Source organism: Rhea americana, unplaced genomic scaffold, assembly GCF_003343005.1.
Source record: "Rhea americana isolate MKP2758 unplaced genomic scaffold, rheAme1 scaffold_47, whole genome shotgun sequence".
NCBI classification, from domain to species: domain Eukaryota; kingdom Metazoa; phylum Chordata; class Aves; order Rheiformes; family Rheidae; genus Rhea; species Rhea americana.
The window spans coordinates 3491658-3518730 of NW_028186612.1; the positions used below are offsets into that span (position 1 = coordinate 3491658).

The window sequence follows — 27073 nt, forward strand, 5'->3', positions numbered from 1 at the left end:
ATCAACTATAACATCTTTAAAGTAAGTATTTAAGTGCTTCCTAGTAGCTATCTTCTACCTCAGACAATAACATCATGAAGGTACTATGGTGTGTATTACACATAGCACCAGGTTTGATCATGACACTTCCCTTTWGAATGCTCTAGCTAGAAACATATGTGTAGGAGCTACAGATTCACAGACAGGTTTGGGTGTTACGTTTAAGCTGGGGTTGGGGGAAGAGAAGTTTGGCTGAGGCTGACTGAAAAGCTATTCCAAGCCCAGAATAGGAAGCATGTCAGGAAGGGACAAAACAAGACAGAGGGAAGAGCCAGAAGTGGAGTCTAAATATATATAATGATACAATATATAAATATATTGTTCTTTTATATATATATATATATATATAAAATTTATATAAATATAAATAATGCTTCCATTAATAAGGATGTTTAAAAAAGTCTAGTGAAGAGCAACTGATTTTAGTCAAAGTGCAAAGACAGAGAAAAGAGAGAGAGGACATTAAGTTTTTCCAGGGATTAACATGGAAAGAAGTTGAGCTGTAAACAAATTCCTGTTTATCAAATATACATTGAGCAATTCACCAACAAGAAGCCTGTAAGATAATTGTGCAACATGATAAAGTATTTAGCATTATTTGCCTTTCATTTTTAAAGTGCCTCGTTATCTTCTGATGCCAATTGCCAACYATACTAGATCTACCTAAAGTACAATCTATCCAGTGCAAATTGTACAGTAATTTAAAGTTAAGCGTTTTTCCATTAATTTTAACATGCTCCATAATCTGTTTTGAGAACTGCCAGTGCAGTAGTTCCTAATGACAGAAGCCACTAGGGAATCAGCTGGACATAGACTTGCCCTCACCAGACTAAACTCAGCCTGTAACTCATTGCTCAAATCAACTCTGCAGCTGACAGCGGGATGAGACCGACTTCTGGTCAGCTGCATGGAAAGGAACTGATATGCAGTTGCTCCACGGCTCCTGAAGACCCTCGAGAAGGAAGCTCTACAGTTCACCTCTCCCATTTCATCATGGCAGTGTCTGACCTTCCAGAAGCGAACAATTTCTATCCATGACAGCAGTATCTGATCAACGAAGACAAGTTGTCTGTGAGCAGACCAGTAGCCTAAATTTGGAAGAGGAGGATATTCAACTATTAAGATAGCAAACCATTTGAAATGGGCTCTTCTTGAAACCTAGAAAATGCAGTCCTATCCTGCACCCCACACAAATGTGAAGTTGTCCACTTTAGCATACACCCTGTACTATTGCAGTATCTTCCTCAACAGCAAAATCAGAGTTCCAACACAGCAGTCCATCTCCACTGCTGTGCAAACACATYTGCTTATGAATTCAAACCGTAAACGTGATCACCACAATAACTAGAATCCAGTTTTCCAGGCTGGATGGAGAACAAGCAGCACGGAACTTCTGAAACCAGCTTTGCTGCTGGAGAAAACTTTTGTGTAATCACATCCTTGGGGCAAGAAGTCCTACTTGTTCCTCTGATTCACTTTCAGCAGCAAGTCACCACAAACATCAATGCTTCCTGTTCCAAACACTGAGCACTTCCCCCCCCCCCCGACCTCACCGTATCACCAAGCATGTGTAATAGCATTTAGGAAGCCTGCTTCTAATATTCCTCCTCAGGAGAGGAAGAAAGTACCCATGTGACAGTCATCAGCCACACTGCTTAATGCATCAGCACATAGTGTTCGGGTACTATAGCAGAGAAGGTATGAAAACCTGAGCAGAAAGGAAAGCTTGTTTAGAACAAGATCGCCAATAAAAAGAGCATTATGACTAGGATTTTATGTGCCAAGAGAGGCAAGAAACATCTAGCAGAGCTTGTTACTGTGGGAAATACATGGAACATGTTATAGTATAACCCAAGTGAAAGGGCAAATATATGGACCAGGCAAAACACAAAAGAAAACTATTCTTGTAGATTTGTCTAGGAAGTAGAACAAGAAGATTCACTCCTGTAACGTTTCATCAGGTAAGAATATCTACATTAGCATTGATTTGCAATTTAGAAGCCTGGTATTAATGGGCTGGGGATCACCAGTGTTCACTGCATAACTTTGATAGAATCACGATCTGCCCCAAGCTGCCAACATGAGGATGCTGATGCTGAACAAGTTGTGTCATAAAAAAAACAGGAGTCATCAGGAGTCATTGCCGCTTCAATAAGACATCTCAGCAGAAGCCAATGGTTTCAGTAAGCCTGATTATCATCAGTGCCAGGAATTAAATCTGCATCCTGTGAGCCTCTGACAAACTGAAGAAGCTAAAGAAAGAATAAACTACTGTTTGGATCTAGTACTTCTGGGATTAAGTACAGATATAGCAAAAGAGTATCCAGGTAAAGAAAAACTTATACAGAACAAGGGAAGACAACTGCATAGATTTCTGAGGTTTCTGGGTCCAAAATTTCTTCTTAACCCTAGTTAAACCACATCAGCACAGCAGGAGATTTAAGGAAACTTCCACTTCTTGCCCCTTTCCCTACAGAGTACTTACATGAAAATTTGGAGGTACCTCCAAATGCACTTGAAACGGCCTAGCTCTCCCCTAACAGCAACAACAAAAATCAGAGTAAACATAAGGATTTCTAAGAAATTTTAATCATAACTCACTGCTTCATAGGTCTTCAGAGTGGCCAGATCAGAGATTAACATGGGAGAAATAGAACAAGATGGCCTATCTCACTGGGGTGGACCTAAGACTTGTCATACCCTGCTTTTTGGTCTGATTTCCTGAACTGCTGGCTAATGACTTCTTCAGCTAAACACAATAAAAGCTTCAGGAAAAAGGTTGATTAGATAGTCTTAGAAACTTTCGGAAAATAAAAGGTTTAWCTATTTCAATATAATAATCTCCTTAGCAGATTTAATTAGGAGCCTTCCAGAAGGCAGAAGATCCGAGAGTCATTAACTTTTCAACATTTAAGACTTGTACAATTTAAAAATATTGGAGGTCTCATTTTCTGCAGACGAGAACAATAAAAATTGTTGTAATGTAGCAAGCTATAACAGACCAGACAGCTGTTCTATGAGCAACTGTTTTGTGAACTTAGTCATGGCTTTGGATCACCTGTTAAATGTGAGCTCTTCTTAAAACCAAGGAGAATTCAGAGGAGCAAACAGGTCACAAATTGGAGAAAAAAAAAGGGCAAGAGCAAAAGGACAGCTGCGCCTCTTCCCCACTAAAAAATCATATGAGTTAGAGAGCAAGACTGAGCATCAGCTAGATTTAAAAAGGCATGATTAAAATTCATGACATGGGAATGCCAATAAGGCAAAGAGCAAGTCAGCACTAGTCTAGAAATAGCCATTGAAGTTTAGTTTGGAGTAACATTGGACCCAAAGGCCAGGGCACCAAGTTCACATTGCTAAGCTTAGATCCCTAAAAAATGTTGCATCATTGGAAGAAAGGATCTGCAATTTTTACTGAAGGCAAAAGAGCAGATACTTCACAGATCTGACTCAAATATGGATCACTAGATCTGRAAAGGGAGTCAGAATAACTTGACACACCAGCACTTCTTGTCGCTACCAGATGGATATCATCACAGCCACATTTCTGCCATCAGAGAGAACTGCATTCATCATCTGCTTCAGTGCCAAATCAGCCAGTTCAAACTGCTTTCAGCAGTAGCTTCAGCTAGCCTGCCTGACTTGGCATTCATACAGATTATTAGTTCTTACATGTTACTCTATAACAGCTCACCAGAACATTGAAAGTCTTCAGCAATGTGGAGACAAAGACAGAAAAAAGTATCTTACCCCCAAAACAGTACCTGCAAAGCAAAGAATAGCTTAGTTGCAGGGACAACGCCAGATAGACAATTAAGCTACTTTGACTGTGCTGTCTAGTTGCTCAGATGAGAAGGGCAGTAAACATCAATACGTTATCAGACAGTAAGGCTTCATAGATTTGGTGTGTTTTCCTCTAGGGACATTTCTAAAATACTTGCATATATGACTAGGTTAAGATTTCAGAAAGATGAGTACAACCAGAAAATAGATTAAATTGCACTTATAACAATGGAAAAAGAAATCACAAGGCTTTCATTCAAGGCTTGTCTTTCTTGTAGACTGTTTATCAAAGTAATAAAATCAGTTTAAGTAGGCTGAAATTGAAACTAGTTTTAATCTGAGAAAAAAGGYGAGTATCGATTGACAGTGATGGAAGAGAAGCAGTAAGAATCTGAACTTTTACTCAAAAAATTCTCAAATACGAAAAAGCACAAGCAACCCTGCAAGATGAAAGCATGGGCCAGCATCAAAACAGATTTGATATACATTTGTTCAGGTTCTATGAATAGTTAGATGGAATAAAAATTGGGCTGCACTCTTATTTCTCTTTTATAGTTCATAAAAACAGCTCAAAGATTTTCCCTGCTGAGAAATTCAGGACACTAGTTTTCCTGTTGGACTACAGATGACCACAAAACTAGCCAGCTTATTACTGATAAGCAGCAAGCTGAAAGGAATGAAAAGCACTTTTTAAAGTCTCTCGTTACATAAATAAATCACTCAACCTAAAAACGATTGGAAATAAGCTCATTAAAAGTCAATGAAAAATCTTTAGTGAGGAAATTAGAGAGCTCCAATACACAAGTTTCTCCTTCATGCTCAATACCGTCCTGTAGAACTTGGCTAGGAGATCCCCAGAATGCTATTTCTGAAGGACAGCCACAAAAAAGAAAAAAAAAAGTATAAGCTGAAAAAGGCAGAAAAATATCTCAAGCACCAAAGAAATGACATCATCACACCAAAAGAAATGACAGGTCMCCCTCAAAGTCCTTTCATGTATTTTATCAGTGTTTCACTAAGTGAGGAATGAAACACTGGTGGTGGKGGGGGTTATGCTGCTATTAGTCTGTCTCTTGTTGTACGACCCTAGTCTTCGACAGGGCAAAAAGCAGTTAAAATTTCTAGTACTACATTATTGTAAGTACCCCACATAATACTTAAAGACAAAAACAGTAACAGCTCATCATCTTATTTCTTTCTGACTCAGACAGGAGTTAATATTGGTCGACTCATGTATACACCCTCATTCACTGAAGAGTTGCTAGCTTTTGAAGTAGCAAAAGCTCCTAGCTTTTGAAGTAGTCTCAAAGTGCAAAGTCCACCTATCCAAAGAAGCAGCGATACGAGTTTCTCCACCAGCACCCTTCAGGATCAGTAGTTCAGACAACTGCCATAGGTGACAGAGTAATCAGTTTGCTACAAGCTGTGCAGGGGTCAAATACCAGTCTGCGTAATGTAGAAGCCTGCTCAGAGATTACTAATGACAAACAGGTCCTTTCACACCGGGAGGCTGGTTTGGAAGCAACAATTATTCTTCTCAGAAATTTTCCAGTTTTAGTTTGCAGTGCCTCAGTATGAAAAGGTGGCCCATAAGAAGTCTGATTTTTCAGCTCTATGTAATAAAAAACTGAAAAAAAGAACAAGCAGAAGCAGCCATTGAAATTTCAACGATTATCCTGAGACTCGCTTGGTTCTGACAGAAAAAAGTGTGAAAATATTAGTTAAGGAAGTTGGCGATTTTCTTCAGAGAGGTTGTGTACTCCCCTAAAAAAAGAGGCCAAGAACATTGCTGCTGTCTATCCTGCACCCCTGCAATGTCATTTCTTCATGTTGTAGGAACCTTGCCACAAGTACCCTTTGTATACACACAGGAAAACCACTCACACGCAGTTGGCAGGGAATTCTTTTCTGCCCAGGAACAGCAATCACATTGAATCACTCAATCATTAGATGTCCAAGAAGAGAGGGTCGTTCTTAATGACACACGCAAGCATATGGGGTATTAAAAGCCCTTTAAATAAGRCTTTTAAGTTGGTAGGAAGTTTGATCCTCCACAATTTTAGCAGAGACTTGCTAAAATTCTCTAAAGATGATCTTCAAAGATGCATGTTTTATGGTCATTGTCAAGCTCTTGTGGAAGAAGCCAACAGGTTTAGCCAGATTTTTTCCATATCATCTGGCATTTTACAGTCTTCAGTATTCAGCCAAGAACAGAAGCCAAGGATTTTTTTTTTTTTTTTTTAAGCAAGAAAAGAGTTTTCTTCTCAGCTTTAAACTCCTTTTCCACTAGAGTGCCAGGAGAGGAGAAAAAAAAAAATCAAGTCTTCCTATAGACAGGCCTAAGATTAGGTAACAGTCCTCTCTGTTATCGTCCAAAACTGTTCGATATCTTGTCTTGACTGCAACCTAAACAGGTATCCTGGAAAATATTACGAGTCAAGTTAAGTATTACTGATAGGAAATTTTCAGAACCTCAAAAAAGTTTCTACAGAGAATAAAGTCAAAGGGAAAAGTTCTCCTGGCTCAGTATTGGTAAGCTGGCAMTTGAAAATTGCTCCAAGTATTCACAGTTATCCTTCTACATAGASCAAATGGGCAAAGTCATCCAGCTCTGCAGGACATAACTATGCAAATCAAGCCACATCCACACTCATGTTCTCCTGCCTTTTTAAGACCATACACTGACATTATAGGAGCAGCTCTGCCTAAAATAGAGGTGATTTAAGTTCCTCACAAGGGTAGCCAACACATAAATAAGTTAAATCAATAGACTGGCTGGTTACCAACAAGCCATCAGCACCACACAGGCATCCAAGCTGCAAGTGAGAAAAGGTCAAGCAATCAGCCTCGTAAAAGGAGTTTCTAACATCAGAACTCCCACTATAAAACTAAAGGTGTGGTTGGGCTCCGTGAAGTTCATTGCACACTTTTCCAGTTCAAAAGCGTGTGCTAGGCTTATGGGTTAAGAAAATTTCATCAACATGATCCAAGAAACACCATTTCAGATCCATCATTAGATGATGCAAGTAAGATTCATTTTCTAGAAGTTTAGAATGGTTTCAACTATAACACTACTTAAATTGCTTTGTCAGTATCTGAAATCACAACTTCTAGTTTTCAAATAGTGAGTCATTCAGCAAAAACAAATAACTGTATGAAATACTATTATATATACAAAATAGGAGTGAAAACCTATCACACAGTCATGCGGTTAAGTGTTACTAMMGGTATACATAACAAGGGAAGCTATTCTTGAGCTAAATGTGTTGAACTTAAGTATTATTATTATTAAACTGTCTGAACTTGAAGTGGGAAAGCTGGAAGGAAAACAAAGAAAAKGGTATAACAGAAAGTCAACATTTTACATTACCTTTTAGGGTAAAGAAATTGGACCACTCACCTCCACTAAGTAACTTCATCACCAGCCAAAGCTCATCTTTCACCACAAAGGACGTGTAGTAAGATACAATGTTAGGGTGATGGCACTGACTCATGGCTTGAATTTCTTTCTGTAAAGAAAAACAAAGCATTGGCAGTTAGTGTCAGCGATTACCATTCCATGAGTATAAAAATCATCTCCCTGAAGAAACAATGCCCAAATAGAGGCTGGGGAGAAAAAGAATACCTAGAAACTAACCATTAAAAAAAAAAGAAAAAGAAATCTAGAAATACTCCTAACATTCAATCTGCATCATCTTAGGGCTCAAAGGTCTTCTAGGGTACTCTACATATTTGTCTAGAAAAGAGAAAAAGTAGAAGGGACTCCTACTGCAAGGGCAACACACTGGTCGGAACCCAAGCACCCGCTTCCAGCTCCCACAGGGTATTCGTGAGCAGTTACATCAGGCTGTAACCAAGGAGGTTCACACCGACTCCATCTTTCAGGGAGCCCTTACATAATASGTGCTTAAATCAGTGGAAGGCTATCGTTTGGACAAGAAAGGGAAATATTTGCCGCTGGAAAGAAAAGGCCTCTTATCGCTAATGTTTCCCAGCATGAAAGCAGACTGCTTAGCTCAATCAGGCTGAGGGCACGAAGGACAGCCATATATTCTGTCATATTGGAAGGAGGAGRAGGACACAGAGATGAAAAAATAGCTAGTTAATACAGAGGGAGCACAGCAAACATGCTCAGATATGAAATTCCTTGGAGGCTTGACCAYGCTTAGTTTTAGGTTTTAAATTAGTGACTGTGCTTTCAGTCTTAGCTAAGGGTTACAGGCTTTTTACCAGGGTAGAGGGAGCAATAACATCCCCAAAAACATTGACTGGTTTTTCGTTATGCAARCACAAATCAACAGTTTGGAAGTAAAGCCTCAAAAACGTTTCACAGAAGGTTTGCCCATGCCCAGGACACCCACAGAGGCCACGTATTCCTTTCCTGCTCACCTGTAAAGCTCTGCTTGGGACTGAATGTAGCACTAAACGCACGTTGCTTTCCCAGGGCAAATGTTTAGCTGGTAATCACTACTACAAAAAAAATCCAACTTAATACTGTTTTTCAGGTGACTAGGTGCATTCGAGGAATCAAACTATTGGTTCCTCTTCTGGAGGAGCAGAAAGAGCCACCAACTTTTCTCGAAAACTYCAAGAAGTGGATTAAACAAGAATCCTTCTGAACAGGAAGGTATTTTTGAAGAGGTGGGGAGTAGGCTATTCATCTCAGTGCAGGGCACTCACTGACTGAAAACCATTCCATCAAAATAAATACAGCCTGAAACAACATCCTCAGCTTATCCCGACCGCTCCAGCTGCCTTCCTTGCAAACACATGCATAACGTCAAGGTGTTTTTCAAAAAGGAAACATATGAGCACCTTCCGAGTTCTCTGACAGCTTCTAATTATGTTTCTTTACAAGGCAGGAAAAATCCCCTTGACAAAAAGATTCTTTTTACTTTCCAGTTTCAAGTTTCTGCCAAGGGATGGATGAGAACGGGACTCTCGGGCGAATCCTGGTCAGATCATGGCCATTTTGTGCCTTCTGTCACACTYGCACAAAATCCGTCTGCTTGGAAAACCCCGGGCTGCCGCCTGCAAACATCCAGCACGACGCAGCCGACTGCGCAGACGCAGAGCTCGCCTCCCCGCTCAACTCAGCTCAGCGAGCTCTGGTTTTTAACACTCCTTTGCTCCGGGATGACAGATCAAGCAACTGGAGTTATTTTGGACTCGCTCGAAGCGCTGGTTTGAGTCTCACGATGGGGCTAAGCACAGAAAACCCCAGTGACGATCAACTCTGCCTTTGCAGAAACTGGCAACTGTTAGTYGAGGGATTTGTTTGGAGCCCCTAGTCAAAGATCTCAAGAAGTTACACTCTTTATTCTTGGTCCTCAAGCCTGAAATTAGCATTCTGCCAAAGGCTTTATAYACATTTTAAAGCACAAAGGCTCTTTTCTTTTTTTCTCTCTTTTTAAACATTTAAGTGAATCCAGGTGTTTTAACTTCTCTCACTGGGAGAATGAATTTATTAAAAAAAAAATACACACACTTGTGCACAGCAGAACCAACAGAAAAAAGGGTGTAAAGAAGCAAACAAGACACTGACTGGATAAGCCTCAGGTCRGCCAGTCCTTCCTAAAACCTACCATTCTCAGAAAAGATCTAGAAGAGCTGGTTTTTAATGTTGTACTGTCTCTGTGGCAGGTCAGGTGAGTAAGAGAGAGTACACACAAACTTTATGCATTTTACACGTCTTAGTGTTGCTCACTGCAATTCAGGAGGCAGACAGTGAGACAAGAGCTGGAGCAAGTTTACTTAGCAGTCTAGACCTGGACCAGTTTGCCATGCGAGCAGCTCTGCACTGTAGCTTTTTGCAGGGATTTCGTGGCGCTGTTAGTTACTATTATTGTATTTGCCAAGAATTTCCTCACTTGAGCATTACTAYACTCTGCTCCCAGGGCTGAGAGGCAGAGTTGAAGAAGAAAAATTAAGCCCGTCATATGCTTTGGCACACAAAGAGGAAGAAGTATGGGGGGGGGGGGAAATAATCATGAACCTGATCTATGCAATAAAAAGCCTCCATCAGCTAGBGGATTTGTAACCCAGGCTGCTTAAACCATTCCTTACACAGTGTAGCACAGCTCTGAATAATTAATAGCATCACAGCCCATAATTTCCAATGCTTTTACATTATTACCAACGAGAAAGAACAGCAGTTGGGCAGAATTTCCCTGCCGCTCGCAGAGCCCCAACCCCATTTTCTGTAGTTTTCCCAGGATAATCTCACACTGGTCAACACCAARTCTTCCTTCCTCTTTGCCCCTGCCCGGAGGGTCCCGATGTCCTGCAGGCTCAGCGCGTACAGTTGTTTGAACAGACGATTGCAAATCCCAGTGAGCTCTGCGGTGAGCACGTTTCCTCGTATAACTGAAACCAAACCAATCCCATCACGTATACAAYAGTCTCTGCTAGAGCAGGACAAATGCAACGCAAGGGCTGAAGCGCTGCAGTTAAGCCAGGCATCCTAGTCAAGAGCCACCAGGGAGCTCCGATTAAAAGCATGTTTAATACAGAAGGCAGGAGGAGGAGGGGATGAAACAGATTGCAGCAATGGTCCTCAGCGTGCAGMGAGCGCTACATTAAAGACTGTTTCCAAAGTTTTTTGGAAAGTTCCCCGCAGAACTGCTCTTCAAACGCTACAAAGCGGCAGCGGGCAGATTTCCCATCCCCACATCACCTTAAAAAAAAAAAAAGACTCCAAATTACACAGTGATTAAATAGCTGAATTGCAGATGTATCTCCCTCACCTTCACTAGCATCAAGTATACTGGAAAGCTCCTGACTCCAACTCTAAAGCAATGCCAGTGCTAACCATTAGAGCTCATTAGGGTCACTCGACGCAGCTTTTAAACTGGAAACGTAGTTTTACTCTTGCCCTGTCAACAACRGCGGGTGACTTGTTAGAGGTCCCACAAACAGCTGGAGATATTCTGATGGACAGCTCTTGTGTCCAGTCGCTCACTCACACGCATCCCTAGATTGCTCCAGTTGTGAGACGGAGCCTTACTTTCAATTCCCAGTTTCAGAAACCATGAGCTATACTGCCCAGCTACGGAAGATGAATTACTGACAAAAACATGTCTAGACACAGGCAGTGGTTTGGAGATGGGCTACATGCTCACCCTGGGTTAGGTATTTTTAATATCTGCACTGTCAAATTCCAAAAGCAAACAAACTGGGATGGGCTATATAAAGGCATTCATATCTTCCCATTAAGGGTACTGACAAATGTTTTCACTACTTCTGAAAGCAATAAAAGCAGCATTTTAAAGCTTCTGAAATTCTAATAAAACTGCTCCAAAATACAATTTAGAACCATAAGAAACCTATTAGTCTTTTGCAAGGCAGACATACTTCTGGACGTCTCCGTTTGGAAGTGCATCAGTCTGCCCACTGGCATGCAAATCAAGATTGAGTTAATTGGAGTAGAGATACAAAGCCAGAAAGACTGTATTTAAGCTATATCTGAACTTACTTTCGCACGWATTTTCTGTGCACATTATCATCTCCTACTCTTTGTTTTGCTTATCTGCCCCTGAGCCACATTTGAAAGACGCTCGCTCTCAAACACCAGGATGAAAGCGCTGCCTTGTTTAGTTTTACTTCCTTCATGTTGATGTGAACGTGACAGATACAGCACAGAAGCAGTCTGCCTATGGGGGTACCTGTAACTTTGGAGGAATCCCCAAAGCTGCTATCTTGGCTACCTTAGAGCCAAGGTGACCACGGCCACCAGAAAACGAGGGGTAAACCAAAGCCAGGCAGATGTGATCTACCCCTTCAATATATCAGTGCTCCAAATGAGAGGCAAAGTGCCTATCACTCAGCTGAAGTCTTGAGGCACAAGGCATTAATCAGCCTCCTCCTCGTTCTTTTAGGCATGATTTAAAACTCTGGTTCTACAGGAGTCACAGGCAGCCATAAGCATTCAAGTTTTGCATTAAGTGAAATTCTAACATGTATTTTTTTTCAGGCTGATGTTTAAAAAYGTGAATATACACATTCTTCTATCATCAACTTGAGACATTATCTGAAGAGAGAGGGGGAAAGAGCACAGAGTTCAAAATTAGGGMTTCTGATCCAGCTTCAACATACAGATTACCCCCACGAAACTCCTTACCTCAAGATAGAGTTGCACCGAGTGGCACAGTATTTAAGACTGCCCAGCTTCACTTTTGACGTTCCTACACTGAGGAACCCTACAACSACCAAGCAGTGTGCCAGCTTAGGTTCAAGTCTTCTGCAAATTTGCAATCCCATCATGCAAGAAAGGCATAACAAGGCATGCCAAATAACCGTGTAAAAGCCACATATTACAGATTGGGCTCTGTAGCACGGACACTTGGGGACTTTTTGCCCTGGAGCAAGCATGAAAGTTTTAAGGGCTAGAAATGCAATTATAACGGCAATTCTAATATTTGTACTTTTCTACATCAGTTTGTTGCTTTGTTCCCAACAACCTTGTGGTGGGGTTAATCCACTTGTAGGAACTGCTCTGTCAGATCAAAGCCAGTTCAATATCCTGTCCAAGCCTTCAAAAGAAGGTGTAAAACCCTCTAACAAGCAGTTACAGAATTATCTGCCCACAGGAAAGGCTTCTGACTAAACCTGGGCAGTTAACAGTTGGCTTATACTTTGAACCAGGGGAGTTCATAATCCTTTTTTAAAATTCTATCTAATTTAACCTTCTCAACTATAGGTTGATTTATTTAATYTCACACAATGTTTGATCTTCATATTATTGGTAGAAAGTTGCCTGGTTAATTCCATGAAATTTAAAAGGATGTTATTTTTATAGCAGCTAAACTTGTCACCTTCAGCTTCATTAGCTGCCCTCCAACTTCAGCAGTCCAAGAAAGTCGTGCCTTCACTTCACTATCCTGGTGTGCAGACCTGTCAGGCCTAGTCCTATCTAATCTATCGTTTGAAGTCTCCTCCTACAAGAGGCAATGCCACATCTCCCATCCTCCTTCCCAAACCTGTCTGTCTTCTCGTTAATCACTCTGGGAACTGAGCAGGCAGCAGCTCCCCCTCAGCTGGGAAAGCCCTATCTGAAATACCTCCTGTGTTTTCCTCTCTGCTGTTCAACATTTCTGCTAACTGCTAAGCAAGCATCTCATGTCACTGGCTACTCTCAATGCATGAAGGGAAAAATACCCCACTCATCTGGATGAAAGAAAGCTAACTCAGCTTTTAACTGCAGGAAGATGAAGCAGAAGCTGAGGGACCGAGGGGGGAATCTAAGGCCTTTTAGATCAGTAACTCTTCAAAACAAGGAAACACTTGCATAATGTTTATACACGGCTTGAGTCACAGTTATGTCAAGGCAGATGTTATATTACTGGGACCTCAACCGGCATCCCACACAGGAAAGAAAGGTAAATGCAAAACACGGCAGTGAACGATGCCCAGCTGTGAAACACAGTATACAAGCAGCCAGTATTCAAACACATGTGAAACACTGCCTAAGTTAGCTACTATGGTTACAACAAGACTTGTAACATAAATAAATCTTACAGTCCAAATCCAGTGGTGCACAAGGCAGCATCTGACAGCCTGTTTAATACACACTGGTGAGCAAGAATCATTAAGGCTACATGGTACTTCTTTGATGTACAGCGAAGCCCCACAGGCCTTCTAGGAAAGGTCCATGAACACCCAGTAACGTACAGAAGAAATAAGCATTGAGACAGAGAGCTTTCTGACTAACATCACATAAAATCAGTAGCTGAGCTAGGAAGAGCCAGATTTCTGAACTGTGCTACTCCTGCCAGTTTACTTTCTTTACACCTGTTATCACTTCTGCAAAAAAAGAGCTGAATGCCCTTGACTTGGTTTGCTCCTGCTTCTATATTAACCCCTAGTGCAATGAAATTAGTCCTTTCTACATGCGCATATACCACAGCAGCGATAAATGAATCCATTTACTGATCTAGAACATCTTGCAGCACCTGCAAGGCATGCAGGTTGTCCCTGACCACCCACGTGGCTCGAGTGGGCGTTGAGATGCAGAGATCAAGATCAGTACTTTTAACCAGCTAAGTCGTACCTCTCCCCTGACTTAATCACCCTAAGCCTGGCAACTCCACAAGCTCCYGGATTCCCTCGCCTCCAGACACCTGCTGCCATAGCAGGTCAAAGGAAACTCAAGGCCACTCATCCATTCAGCTAACGACAGAAGCGCAGCTTACAGCGCACTTCCTAACCGCTCCAAACCAGCCCTCCTCTCCTTCATCCCACGGAATGGCAGGGTCTGCCGGGAAGGTGCAGGAACACTGAAAGAGTCCTAGAAGAAATAAGCCATCCTTATCTGTAGCAGAAGTTTGTTTGCGCTCGCCTCCTACCTTCCCCTGAGCAACATGACATTGTTCCACCCTCTGCGCTAACCAGAGGCCAGGTACAAACAAGTCGGCTTCAATCAAACAATCCAGTAGTCTGAAGCACTGCAAAAAATAAATTACTAAATCAGAGTTTACGACCTATATTCCCTTGTCTATCCCAGCTCCTGATGACTAGGCAGGGCTGTAACACAACAGCCCTGATTTACCACCCAGGGACTGAGCAATGTTTACTCTAAGTTGACTATTGTGCTCAGATACCCTCAGCACAACAGAAGGATAACGGATCTAATAAAAGCACAAGTTTATGCTTTTAACTGTGTTGGGAGATGGGAGAATAGAAAAGGAGAAAAATCCATACTGGAGTATGGTATGCATCATCATATTTCACTTTGCATTAGTTGCTTAAAATCATCATGATCTGCAAGGACTTACATTTATGGGTTTTGGATGAAAACCTAACAAATAGTTGCTCAAAAAAAGATAACTGAATTGATCTGAGAAAACTAGAGTGAAGGGGGACAACATACAAGACTGAAAAGCTTGAAAATATCTTCTTTGAAGAAGAAAAATATGGAAAAGAATATGGAGAAAGTAGAAGGTAAGAGTACAAAGCAAGGAGATCAAGAACTTCCATACTCTTGGATCTTGCACTAGCAGATGACAAACAATAACCTGACAAATTCAGAACCAACCCAGGGGAAATGCTTTTTCAGGCAATACATCTACATTTGTGTCCCACAGAACTACTACAGATTTGAATAACCTTCTTCCCCATCCACCTCCATGACTCTGGAGTCAAGAGTATCTACAGTTGTATTTTTAATACTTTTTTCCCCAAATAATTAAGAGATCAGCTTAAAGTTGAGTAAATAAAACTTAACAGTTAGAGGTCACAGCAAGAATTACTGTGGGGAGAGATGATGCCCAAATTGCCTGGAGCTTGAATCTTGTACTTTCTTCAGAAACATTAGATACTCGTCACTTACTAGTATTCCTTAAAGGTTTAACTTCAAGGGTGAGTACAGACTTTGGGAACACAATTAAAGACACCGCACAGAGCCTTATTTCAAAGATAAAGCTAAAGAAGTTGTCTTCAGAGGCGTGCATGGAAGAGGAGAGTTAGTCACAGGCCACCACATGTGAGATTGAAAAGGGAAGCCTTCACCTCCTACAAAAAGGAACTGTAGCCCTTGTCCACTGTTAGGCTAAGGAATACCAAAGATTTATTACAAAACATGCCATATGAGGTGATATTTATTGGTTTTGGTTGGAGAACTTTTTATCATCAGGTGTTGTCTTTACTCTCACCTAGCCTAACATCTCATTATTAGAGCACTTGTTATTACTGGCAATCACCAAGTTTGTCTGTTGAAGTCATTTTACTGTTTGTTTTGTTGAGTATAAAAAGCTACTAAGCAAGTCAGGAAAAGTCTATTTACTGATAGCATGTTTAGAAAGACCTCAAATTCCTGTCTTCACCCCAGACATTAACAAAGACTATTTTTTGCAAAATGCTGAGTCATAAATTTTTGCCTTCATAGCACACCTATAAACAAGCCTGCAGAAGGATCCAGACTAAATCTGGTCACAAATTTAGAAATTTATGAGAGTTGACAACAGCAATTCACTGCAGTCCTACCCATAATAAGAAAATACATTGTGAGGAATGGGTCAACAAGAGATATAAGATATGCAATTAGACATACTTATCTAAAATTACATGCCAAGTCTCTGCAGCAGAGCTTTCTGACTCTAACCCTTTTAACTGGAATTGGCAATTACTCAAACACTAATAATCTCAGTTACTTGATCGTGACAAAAGGGTTTGAATACTACTGAAGCAGAGAGGTATGGACAAGAAGCCACATAAAAAGCCTGAAAACAGTACTGCAGGATGATACCAAGTCTAAAAAAAATGCCTGTGAAAAGGAAAGCTCTAAAACTCCTAGAGCAAAAGCCGTAACAGAGGAACATACGTCATTCTGGAGCCCTACATGCAGCTCTTCACAGGCACACTAAAATGTGACTACCTGAACGGAGCCTCTTCTACTCTCRTTAGAAGAGCTGATTTGCAGATACTTCTAATGACAGAAATAGCATAACACTCAGCTATGGACACTTGAGCCTTAAAGTGATTCGCAAAAGACCACGCACTTTTAGAGCTAGCTGAGACTCCCGAGTTCTCTCTCTCCTCTTTTCTAATTACAACCACCAAAACTAGTACCTAGGTAAAGACAACAGAAGCTGCCAGGATGCAAGTGTGTGTGTGTGGGGGGGAGGCAGACAGCATGCACCCACACATACAAAGTTGCTTTAAAAGGAAAAGTGGCAGAAGACTATCTCACTGCCTATCCTACACCCCTGCAAAGTAACATTTACTATCCAAAGTCCTATCCAAGAGAGCTTTTTCATCGTTAGTGGGGACATCTCATGTTCACAGGAAAAGCCTGGTTTAACTCCAGGGATTTTCCACATACAAGGTGGATGYGACAGCTGAAGGAACACCAGCTCATACAAACAGAAAAGGAGAAAGCTGAACCTCACCAACAAGCCAGAAGAAAAGAAACAAATTTAGAGTTACCAAAACTGCTTGCCAGAAGCTATTTTCTATTGAGAAGATCTTGAGAAAGAAAATTACAGAACTACAGCCTCTAAGCAATCTACCTTTTGGCCTGAGCTTCAAATTAGTGGAGGTTTCCTTATGGCAGTCTGCAGTATTCCAGTGATCCCTTAGTCGGCTTCAGTACCAGAGGCATATTAGGAACAGGAGCTAATTTATTCAGTTTCTCAAGTAAAGATTTACAGGTGAGGGAATAACAAACAGCTGCAGAAGAGGGAAAGGATGCAAGAATAGTTCTATAAATCTTAAAGTTTCTGAAAGCACATTGCTGTGAGTTGCCCTCCAGCTGCACAACGCACAGAGCTTTACGCTTGCATGTTAACTCCATCCAACACACAGGGATTACACAGAGTGCTCAGCTCCAAGCTAGCAGCCTGGAACTCTCCATGAGCTGAACTTCAATACATTACTAAGTGCCATAACCTACAACTAGATCAGTCGAATTGCCTCTGTTGAAATCAGTCAGGTTCCCTCACCCTCTGAAACTCAAGAAAGGTTGTTTAAAGGCACTTAGCAAACACCCACAGATTAGGCTAACCGGAGTACAGGTCCCCATACAATTTGGATGGCGTACCAGGAGTTCATCCATGCTCGTCTGACATTTCTCCAGATTGATCCGTTTAATTGCCACCTTCTCTTTCTTTGGAACGCAAAAGGCTGCCTGCACCACGGCAGTTGCTCCACTCCCTGTGGGCAAAAAAGACAAATAGTTAACATCATCTTCCAGGACTTCTGCAGAAAGCAAGTTAGATGCCAATATGGTAAATGAAATGCCAAAGTCAGAGCCAGTGAAGCCTACCCCACAGGAATGCCTCCCTGTGCAACCCACCAGGCCAGCTCAGGTACTGAAGCACTGAGCTAACAGAACAAAACCAAAGCACATCTTTATGAGAGATCATTACAGCTATGCAGACAAAAAGCCCAGACTACACCTCACGTATAACAGAGGAGCGATTCCTTTAGTGTGCTTTTAAAGGAAAGGCCATTTAGGTCACAGACTTTTAGCACTATGTGTTCCACCCAGAGCACTGAAACAAGCCACACTGCTTGCTACCAGCACTAATGAGATCTTTCAAGTATTTTTATATACTAATTGCTCTCCCCAATTCCCTTCAGTTTATGCAAAGACAGTAGGTAGCTTCACTCAAGTCTGTTCAGCTCCAGGTCTCACACAGCTGATCAATGTCTTGGTGCCTAGGTTGAATACCACCACAGGAAAACTGTTAAATTTAAGTGTGTATGTGTTGGGGGGGAGGGAAGTTGTCTTTAAGGTAAATTTGTCCCAACTGTTAAAAGTATCCATGAGCTCTGGATTTAAACTGCTCAACAACATCCTTCATATAAAAATAAGTGTGACTTATAAATACCTAACTGATTATAAACCTGTGTGTGTTGGCTTTCAGAAATAGTTGCAACATTTGGTTTTCATTAACAGGACACCTTCTTGCTTTATTTTATCCCCTGGCTCTTGGTTCCCCACACTTACATGCTTTGGTGGAAAGGAATAGTTCAAATGAATAGGAGAGAGGATGGGAGAGGTGTAAAAAGCTCAAAAAAAAATGGTATTAAGCTCTTAAGTTAAAAAAAAAAAAAAAAAAGAAGTGTTTATTATCCCGAGCACAATTCCTGAACCCAGTTGGGCTGACGAGATGGACAAAAATGGTCATTTTGGTTTTTTTGGAGTGAAGAAATTATTTCACCAGATTCTCCTATCTTAATGCTACAAAATGTGCCTCAAATTCTGCAATGCTGGTCAAGCACACCAGCCATTTTTGGAAAATATTTTATTAGTACGTTCAGATAAACTGAGGGCAAAAGCTTGCAAACCGATCTTTAAACAAAGGCTAACTATCAACAGCCTTAATGCAGCGAGCGGCACAAAGCCACAGCCGAACCTGAATAAAATGCTAGATGGAATAAAGAGCTTGAAATCCTGTACCGAAAGATGCAGAAAAATCTATTACATTCAAGAAGTCACACACTTACTTACAAAAAGCTCTGAACTCAAGGGCAACACTTCTCTAGCCCTCCACCAGAAACCACTACGTTGGAGCTACAGGCRTTTCACTTCACTTTATATGGCATTGCAAGCGTTCTCCGGACCACAGCTTCAGTTTGCCAGCTCGCTCCCTACACCTAAGAGTTTACATTTTAAAAGCAGAAAGCAGCAATGTGCAGAACCCAAAACGGCATGTTTGTTAAAGCCGTACTATTCCATGCAGCAGATGGGGTTTTAAGAAGTTTAAGACAGAGGCCATTTATTATTGGTAGGCAGAGWAATTCAGAGACAATTCCTAGCAGAGGGCACCACAAGGCTGCCAAGAACAGCTGAGATGGAAGAAAAGAATAGCAACACCGACAAAAATACTTACAAGGGACTTTTGAAATGAAGTTTGAGCACCCTAAGCAGGGCTTTGAGCAAAGGATGGAGACAACGGAAGAGTCTAGGCAGATGTTTTACAAAAAGCACATGGGAAAAAACAAGAGAAGGTTTTGACAGCTGGGTTTGGCTCGGCTTTCGGAGTCGGGCTGTAATACACAACGCTAAGCACGCGACAAGCTCTGCACGCGCTGCCCACGGCCGCTCTGCCTGGCAGGTGTCGCGTGCCGGCAGCTTCACCGCAGGCACGGCYGCTCACCGCAAGCGTGGGGCTGCGCTGACCTGACCCTCTCTGCTCAGTATCTGCTGCCGCAAGTTCTTCTGCTGCTTCTTTGGGGAAGGGGAAAAAAAAAGTGAAAAAACACAGGAGAATGACTCAAGATAAAGGCAGTCGAGCACGTAGAAGTGGTGACAAGAGGCAGGAATAGTGAACTATGTCTGCATTTGCTAGCACTACCAGTTTCCCTACAGTAATAGCCTTTTGGAAGCCAGGAACAAAAACAAACATTTGTGCCTTTTTCATTCCTTTGGAAAGGGTTAGATCCCAGAAGAAACATTGTCGCTCACATGCTCACAGCACCAGCATTACAGTTTCTTTCTTTGGATGTTTTGATGCATAACAGAGACCAGCTGAAAACACAAGCTAGATCCTGGAAGAACGCGCTTCAGTATTGGATCGTGCATCTTGGAGGACCGTCTTGCAACACGACCCTTTGCACTCTTCAGTTAGATTTGCATTGTGTACCTTTTTCTATAGAGCTACCTACATGCTCCTCACTAATGCAGCAGCATCTATACTTGAGTATTCTTCCYGGATATCTCACTTGGTAGCTTCAGCATTAATCTGTTTTCCCCACCCAAGATTTTGGTGCCGGTCAAACCCAGCAAGTGTAAACACAGATGGCAGTGACAATAGTTACAATCCAGATATGATACCACTACTGTAGATCAAATCTTTCATGAGAAAAGAGTAATTACAAAAAAAAAAAAAAAAAAGAGAGAGAGAGAGGGGCTTTGTATTTTCATTTCATGAAAATGTTACTTGCAGAAACAATAGATTAGATGCAAAATAATTAGAAGCAGAAACACGTAGCTCTTTTCTGCTCCTTGAGCCTGCCTGATTTAGGCTCACAAGGACTTCAGGGCAAAAACTTCCCACCACGGGTTTGGCTAGTGCCCCAGCATATAGGGAGCTGATCTGTTCACGGGTGTATGGCATTATTGGAACAGCAGTGAAATCCCCAAACTAAAACCTTCTTGGCACAAGGCAGGGAATCATCTGAACTTGAGACTCCTCCCATTGAATCCCCTGCTGCTCCGGCTTCCCCAGCAGCTCTCTTCAGTTCCATCACCACCTGCTCTCCCCGCTCCCACCCTCTGCCACCAATTCGCTTTTTCTTTCAGCTTCGCCATCGCAGTTAATTACGGGGAAACAATGAAATCTCCAAAGCGTATCGAGCAAGGATTAAGCCAGGCCGCAACAGGATGTGCCACGAGCAAGCTGCTCTTTGGCAGCAGCGGCGTGCCGTGCTTCTGGCACTGGACAAAGACAGGTTTCGATGCTTCGCTGGAGAGTCCTGAAACACCGCAGCACGGCCACTTTAGGGGTTGCGGCCGCTCAATTTATTTATAAAAATTCCACAGCGAGAAGGAAACGAAAGAAGCTACAGATCAARGATGCCAAATAGGCTGCTAAGCAAAAACAGGTGTAGATATGGAAAAAGTGCTGATGGAGAGCAAAAGATGTTGCCTGGCAAGGAAGTTTGCAAGTTTAGGAGCAGGTGACGAATCTACGGGGAGGGACAGGGAAAGAAGTGTGATTTCCCTGGCTTTTATTAACCATCCTTGATGGGAAAACGGACAGTCTGTGCTAGAGTGGCACATCCTAAACCAACTCTCTTAGCAGCCACTAATTTGCTGCAACCTGAGCCAGCTGCAGACCTGAGCACTGCTTCACTGCAAAACTGTGGGCTGCACTGGATTCAGGTCACGTATGCAGCCCCCCTCAAGGCATTCAGATCTCAAAGACGGTGCTCAGACTCTTCCCCCGAGATCAGCTTGCGGAGAAATTTCACTCCCTAGTTAATCTCTTCCAGCATAACGGCTTAGCAAAACAATGTAAACTGGGCATAGCCAAAATCTTACTGCTCTATTCCTAAAAAATAGGATATAATTTGTCCATCAAAAGGGTCATAACCTGCTTTAGGAAGTGCTGCCTGACAAAGGCATAGCCTTCTAACCATTACATATTTCATGTTTCTGACGATTAAATAGTTCTTTGGGGGGGGGGGGGAGGGAAGGGAGCACTTCTGAAAGGATAAGAACAACCAAAACCAAGCACTGAAGCCTAGTTTCCCTAGATCCATGTTCCTTGAGTGATAGTCTTCAATGTTCAGAACTCCAGCCTGTGCTTCTCCCTAAGTTGGTACAAACTCCCTGTAGAAGCCCATCTCCAGTCTTCAAGGGAGGTGGGACAGCTTCTGCACAGTCACTTGCTTTCACATAACTTATATGAAGTTTTACTAACCTTTGAGACCTCTGCCAAAGTTGATGGAAACCACTAATGATTTCAAAGCTGTTTGTAAGAGTGCAAAGGCAGGAGATTGAACTGCAGACATGGTATGGTCACGCACACTTTATTTCCAAAGGAAATTGAAACAAGAAGAAAGCTTGCAGCTCTCCTGACAAGACTGAGATGAATTGCACTGATACCTCCTCCCAGGCAAATTCAATTGAAGCCAGAGGTCCTTCTGGCAGAAACATCTGCTTAAGCAATGGGAACAGTCATCCCTAATGATTACAAGACAAATATCAAATCCTGGCTACAGAACAGATCTTCTCCTCAAGCCCCCCCATCTGCAATTGCAATTTAATTTAGTTACATAAAAATAGTGCTCACAAAACAAAGTGTGGTCCAAGCTTTATATCCATCTCACTACTGGAAACTGCAYGGAATTTCAAGTACCCCGGAAACATGGGAAGCTCCCTTCTTCCCTTCAAGGTAACTCAGCTGTTCACACTGCCATTTCAATTAACAGGAGACATCTTCCACAACGGCCTTGGAGCATCAGTTTTCATTTTAATGAGCTATCAAATACTCCCCCTACAGAGGAAATGTGCTCTTCCAGGGTTAAATGAAAGTTGCAGGCAACAGCTACATTTGTCATGACAAAAATCCCTTTTCTCGTAYGCATTCTGTCAGCTTCTCATTACCTAGACTACATGCAGCACAAGCTACTAGAAAAATATTTTATAATTTAGGTTGGAAGGAACCTCTGGAGATCTCCAGTGCAAGATCTTCTTGTGCTGAAAGCAGGGCAAAATCTCAAGTTAAAACAAATTGCTTGCCATCAAATTCACTATGATTTTGAATGTCTCTAACAATAGATATTCCACTTTTGGCTGTTCCAGTCTTTGAACATCCACATGGCAAAGCTTCTTCCTCACTACTAATCACAATTTGGAGTTTTGCATCTTGTCTGTTGCCTCTTGTTGCCTTCTGAAGAGTCGGGATCATCTTCTCTAACTTCCCATTAGATACTGAAGACGACGGTATCATCCCTCCTCCTCAGCCTTCACTTAACCTGAACAAATCACAAGTTTCCTGCCTGTACACCTTGCACTGTTAGACCACACTCAACCACACGCCTTTGCATAACCCTGCCCTGACCTTTCGCCATTCCCCTCTACACACACCAGTTCTGTATTTTTAAGCYAGATCTGTAAGGTATCCTCCACCACCTGGAGCACAGTGTCAGAAAGTCATTACTGACACAGGCACCGTTTGCAACTGTGCCCCTGGGTCTTCCCCTCTTATGCACGATACATTCAAAGCACTCCTCTGCAAGAGCGCTCTGGACCAAGCAATGGCTTTCAGGCTCCAAAACGAAACAAAAACAGACAAAAAACAATAACAAAAGAACCAAGCTCTGTGGGCTCCAGCATAACCTCTTAAATGGTCCCTCTTATACCATGCTCATTACAAAAACCAATGCAATTATCAGCTGACGGTTTTAAAAAAGTAAACAAAAGATTTTTTTCCGCAAAGTTTATCACTGAGTTAACTTCTTGCTACAAGGAAGACAAACTTATGGAGGATAGGTCCACTAGTGGCTATCAGGTGCAACAGCTCAGATGCTGGCTCCAGCTCAGGAAATCCTCAACCTGTGCATGGCAGAAGATGGGGAAGTACAAGTAGAGAGGATAAATCCATACGTGCCATCTTTCTTACCTTCCTTCCCTCTATATTTGCATTTTCAAATAGAGTGTACTGGACTAGATGAAAGCACAAGAATTATCCTCCACTTTCTTCCCACTCCAGGCCTAGACTGAGATCACCGCTATTTAGGTGGTATCTTGAATTCTACAGCTGATTGCTTTCTGGTGGCAGGGCTGGGTCTAGTTCAGCTTGATACACTGCCTAAGACACCGTCAGACACCGATTCCTTGCTGCAGAATCCCTTTTGCTGAAGTCAAAGGTTATTACCTGTGTAAGTACCACTTAATTCCAGTTCACCACATGGAAGTCACCACTGCTTGTATCCATGCTTCCCAGTATGGCCAGCATGAGGATGTATGCTTTATCTTTGTTCCAAAAACCTTAAAAGCACAGGCAATGGTTGACAAGTCTCTGGGCTGCCAACCTCATGGCAGCATAGGAAGAGCTGACCATATACACGTGGTCAAAATGGCTCAAAACCCCATTAACACTATCAGGCTGAAACTGCTCTCTTGCTGGGCAGTCAACATCAGTGTGTTGCTTCAGAAGAGCAACACAGCACATGAGCCTAGAGCATTTTCCAAATTGTCAAGATGCCAGAACACTCTGGGTATTGGATTACTCATTTCTTCTTGCTGGCTCTACAACCCTGCTCTCATTTTCACATATTCGTTTCTGCTCGGAGTCCTGAAGAAAGCCTTCAACTTTTGCCCACATTCTGTAGATCCTGGGGACAAGAATCAAAGCACAGATATACACACTACCTTTTCTTTTTCCCTTCTTCTCCTGGACACCTTGTGGTCCTGTCTGAGCAGACCTCTTTTGGGGGGTCCTACCTAAGCAGCCTAAGCCGCCTTTGGCTTTTTTTTTTTTTTTTTTTAAGCTTAACCACCATAACCTAGATCCTCCAGAGAAAGGATGCAGTTTATGCCTTGTTATGATTAGCTGCATCTTTCTATGGGATTATACATATATAATAGTGAGAAGATCCAGTCATGGAATCCTACACACACGCTAAGGTCTCTGTGTTAGGGAAGTCAAATCAACAGTCCTCACTCCAGATCCCACAGGTGGGACTCCTAATTCCCAGGACCTTTCATGCTTTAACACTGAGATTTAGTATTTGTGTATCTGTCAGCGCAGGCCCTTGAATGGCAGCCTCAGCCTCTGGAAGCTTCAGTTCTTCAACAGCTGCAAGCCAAAGAGCTGTAGGAGCTCTGCTTTGTGGTTACTCCTTCCAGGGAGAATGCAGTAATAGAACAAAAAACTGCAAGACTGGGAACAGAGTTTCTGTAATGTTCTTAAAGAGCACTGGGCAGACACAGATCTACCAGAAATTGAACATCAAATTAAACCCGGATTGATCTTCTGGCATTGTTTGGTCTATTTGCTACRGAGGCAAAGTTCTGTCCATTTGTATTTTCTCCACCTCACTTGAAGCACTTTGTGAACAAACAAACCTCTTTCGAAGAAACAAGCAAAAGAAACACACTTAGATTTGTAGGCAACTCARTACAGAGTGGGAATACACCATCCTCCCAACGCAGAACTTTGTAAGAGTCCACAGGAAGTTGAAGGTCTTCTTGGTAGAAGCCTCATTGTTAAAGAAAGTAAAGTAATGTTAATGGTCCTTGAACACTGTCATAGCTTTAAGGCATCTCCAAGTCAGACTCCTACTACGTGTCAGATTCCTACTACAAATGATGGGATGATCCAACCCACACTTACAGTTACAAACAGCAGTAATAAAACTAGAGCAAGTTCKTAATGAGACACAGACATACTCCCAGTGTTGTCAGAGTGGTGTTGAAAAAAATGCGCTCACCCATGATGAAGAGGCGGCCTTCCCAGGTAAGTGTCATCTATTCAGTCAAGTACAACAGGAAGTGTCACAAATGTGCTAAAATTTAAGTTACAATCTTGAATCAGCAGGAAGATCACTCAGRTACCTCTAGTGCAGATTTCTGAGGAAGAAGCTTTGAAGACAACATCACAACTCTGTTTTGAAGGAATTATTCTAAAATCTAGTATTTCTGTATGGCCAATGTCAAAATGTCACTCTCTAATATGACAAAGCTTGCATCACCGAATGCAGCACGTTCACTCCTCTTCTGCTCTCACCTTGAGCACCGTCAAGTACCATGAACATTTAGCTGGGTTCAAGCCAAAGGTGGCTCTCATGTACACAGAGATGCTGGGCATGTGCAACAGAGCTCAAGTTGAGAAAGGATGATAAATATGAGGCACTGCATGCCCTGGCACAGAATTAAAATTTACGTACTAATGATTCTTCCATCTCAGACTAGTGCAACTAATGACGACAGTCAAGATCTTTTTATGAAAGAACGGGCAAGAGGAACGGGACAAGGCACAGCTATTACTTGTGAACGTAAAATTYGGTATTTGTTTCATATAAATTGCAGGGGTCTGGCTTCGTAATGACCTCTGGTAATTTACTCCAGCATAGCCAAAGCTCAAGTAGCTTGCAGTTCTGCACAAGCTGGGAGGCCATTTATTTCAAACAGTATTGAAACAGGAAGGATCTGTGTTGTTAAGACTCAGTTACATGTTTTTGCAAAGCTTGAGATCATTTCTCAATCATTTCATGTTAGTACCTGTGGTGTCCAACAGACAACTAATACTCCAGCATTAATCCATCACGTTTAAGGAATTTCACAGAATAAGGAGAAGCACATTTCACAAACAACTATAATACGCAAACTACAGCCAAAATATTTGAACTGCACATAAACTTCCTGTCAGTGAATTATTCACTATCTTGATGAGAGCTTTTGCCATTTATAGTATCACTAGGGGTGGTGGGGGATTAAAAAAAAAATGGTGTTCAGAGCCTAGAGGTTTCTGTCCAAGCAGGACAACATCTTTTTCAAGATTCCTGATGCTCTGTGCACAGAGGACAGTGATCAGCCACTCAACATAGCTAACAAGTATTTAAATGCACTTCCCACTCGGTGGTCCATCAGTATGGAAACACTCAATATTGCAGAATTAAAACTTACTACCCAGCAATTTAATTCAGTTCTCAGGCTTGAAAGGAAAAATACCAACCCATATCAAATCAYTTGATAAGAAAGCCTATACATTTTTCAGAGTCATCTGCCACTGACAAGCAATGGCCACGGTTTGGTACTTCTCCCCATGACCCCATAGAACTCCATGACAAAAAGCTTGTGAATAACCGAGTCTTTGATCTATAAACCGCTGAGCTACTGTGAACTGCATTAGTCAATGCCACCAAAAAGAAAAGGAGTCTTATGGAAATTCTCCTCYGACCCCACGTTTCATTGTTCTCTCAAAGCTTCATTAGTATCTCTTAGGCCCTGAGCACAGAAAAACATCATTTGTTTTTCTACCCTTCTCCTATCTTCAGCAAATATTCAGGCTGGAAACCCTTATAGACTAAATATGCTTTCTCCACCAGAAATTAAATTTTTGTAGAGAATTCGGCTGGCCTGCAAACATAACCCAACCCAGCACTGGACTAGAGGATGAGGAATAGGTTTGGCCATGAGAAGCATTTAGGCAAGTTACCAGATAAACCGCCACCATGTCACTTCGCTATTTGGTTTCACTCACTTCACCTCTAGGCATCAGTTTATGGTGCACACATCTGAGCCAGGCTTTAAGCTGATTCACTGTCACCAAAAGGTACTGAGCACAGCAAGCAGTGG

The 27073-nt window shown here is 42.0% G+C and overlaps 1 protein-coding gene across 2 annotated transcripts in view; it reads right to left on the reverse strand.

Annotated features, from left to right (window-relative positions):
* Nucleotides 1-27073, reverse strand: part of OXSR1 (oxidative stress responsive kinase 1) — an 88792-nt gene that overhangs the window by 51572 nt on the left and 10147 nt on the right. For both annotated transcript variants that reach the window (XM_085316478.1, XM_085316477.1), the window contains exons 2-3: nt 17357-17469; nt 7223-7331 (exon numbers count right to left, since the gene is read on the reverse strand). In XM_085316478.1, coding sequence (XP_085172604.1) covers nt 7223-7331; nt 17357-17469 — 222 coding nt within the window. The remainder of the gene's footprint in view (nt 1-7222; nt 7332-17356; nt 17470-27073) is intronic.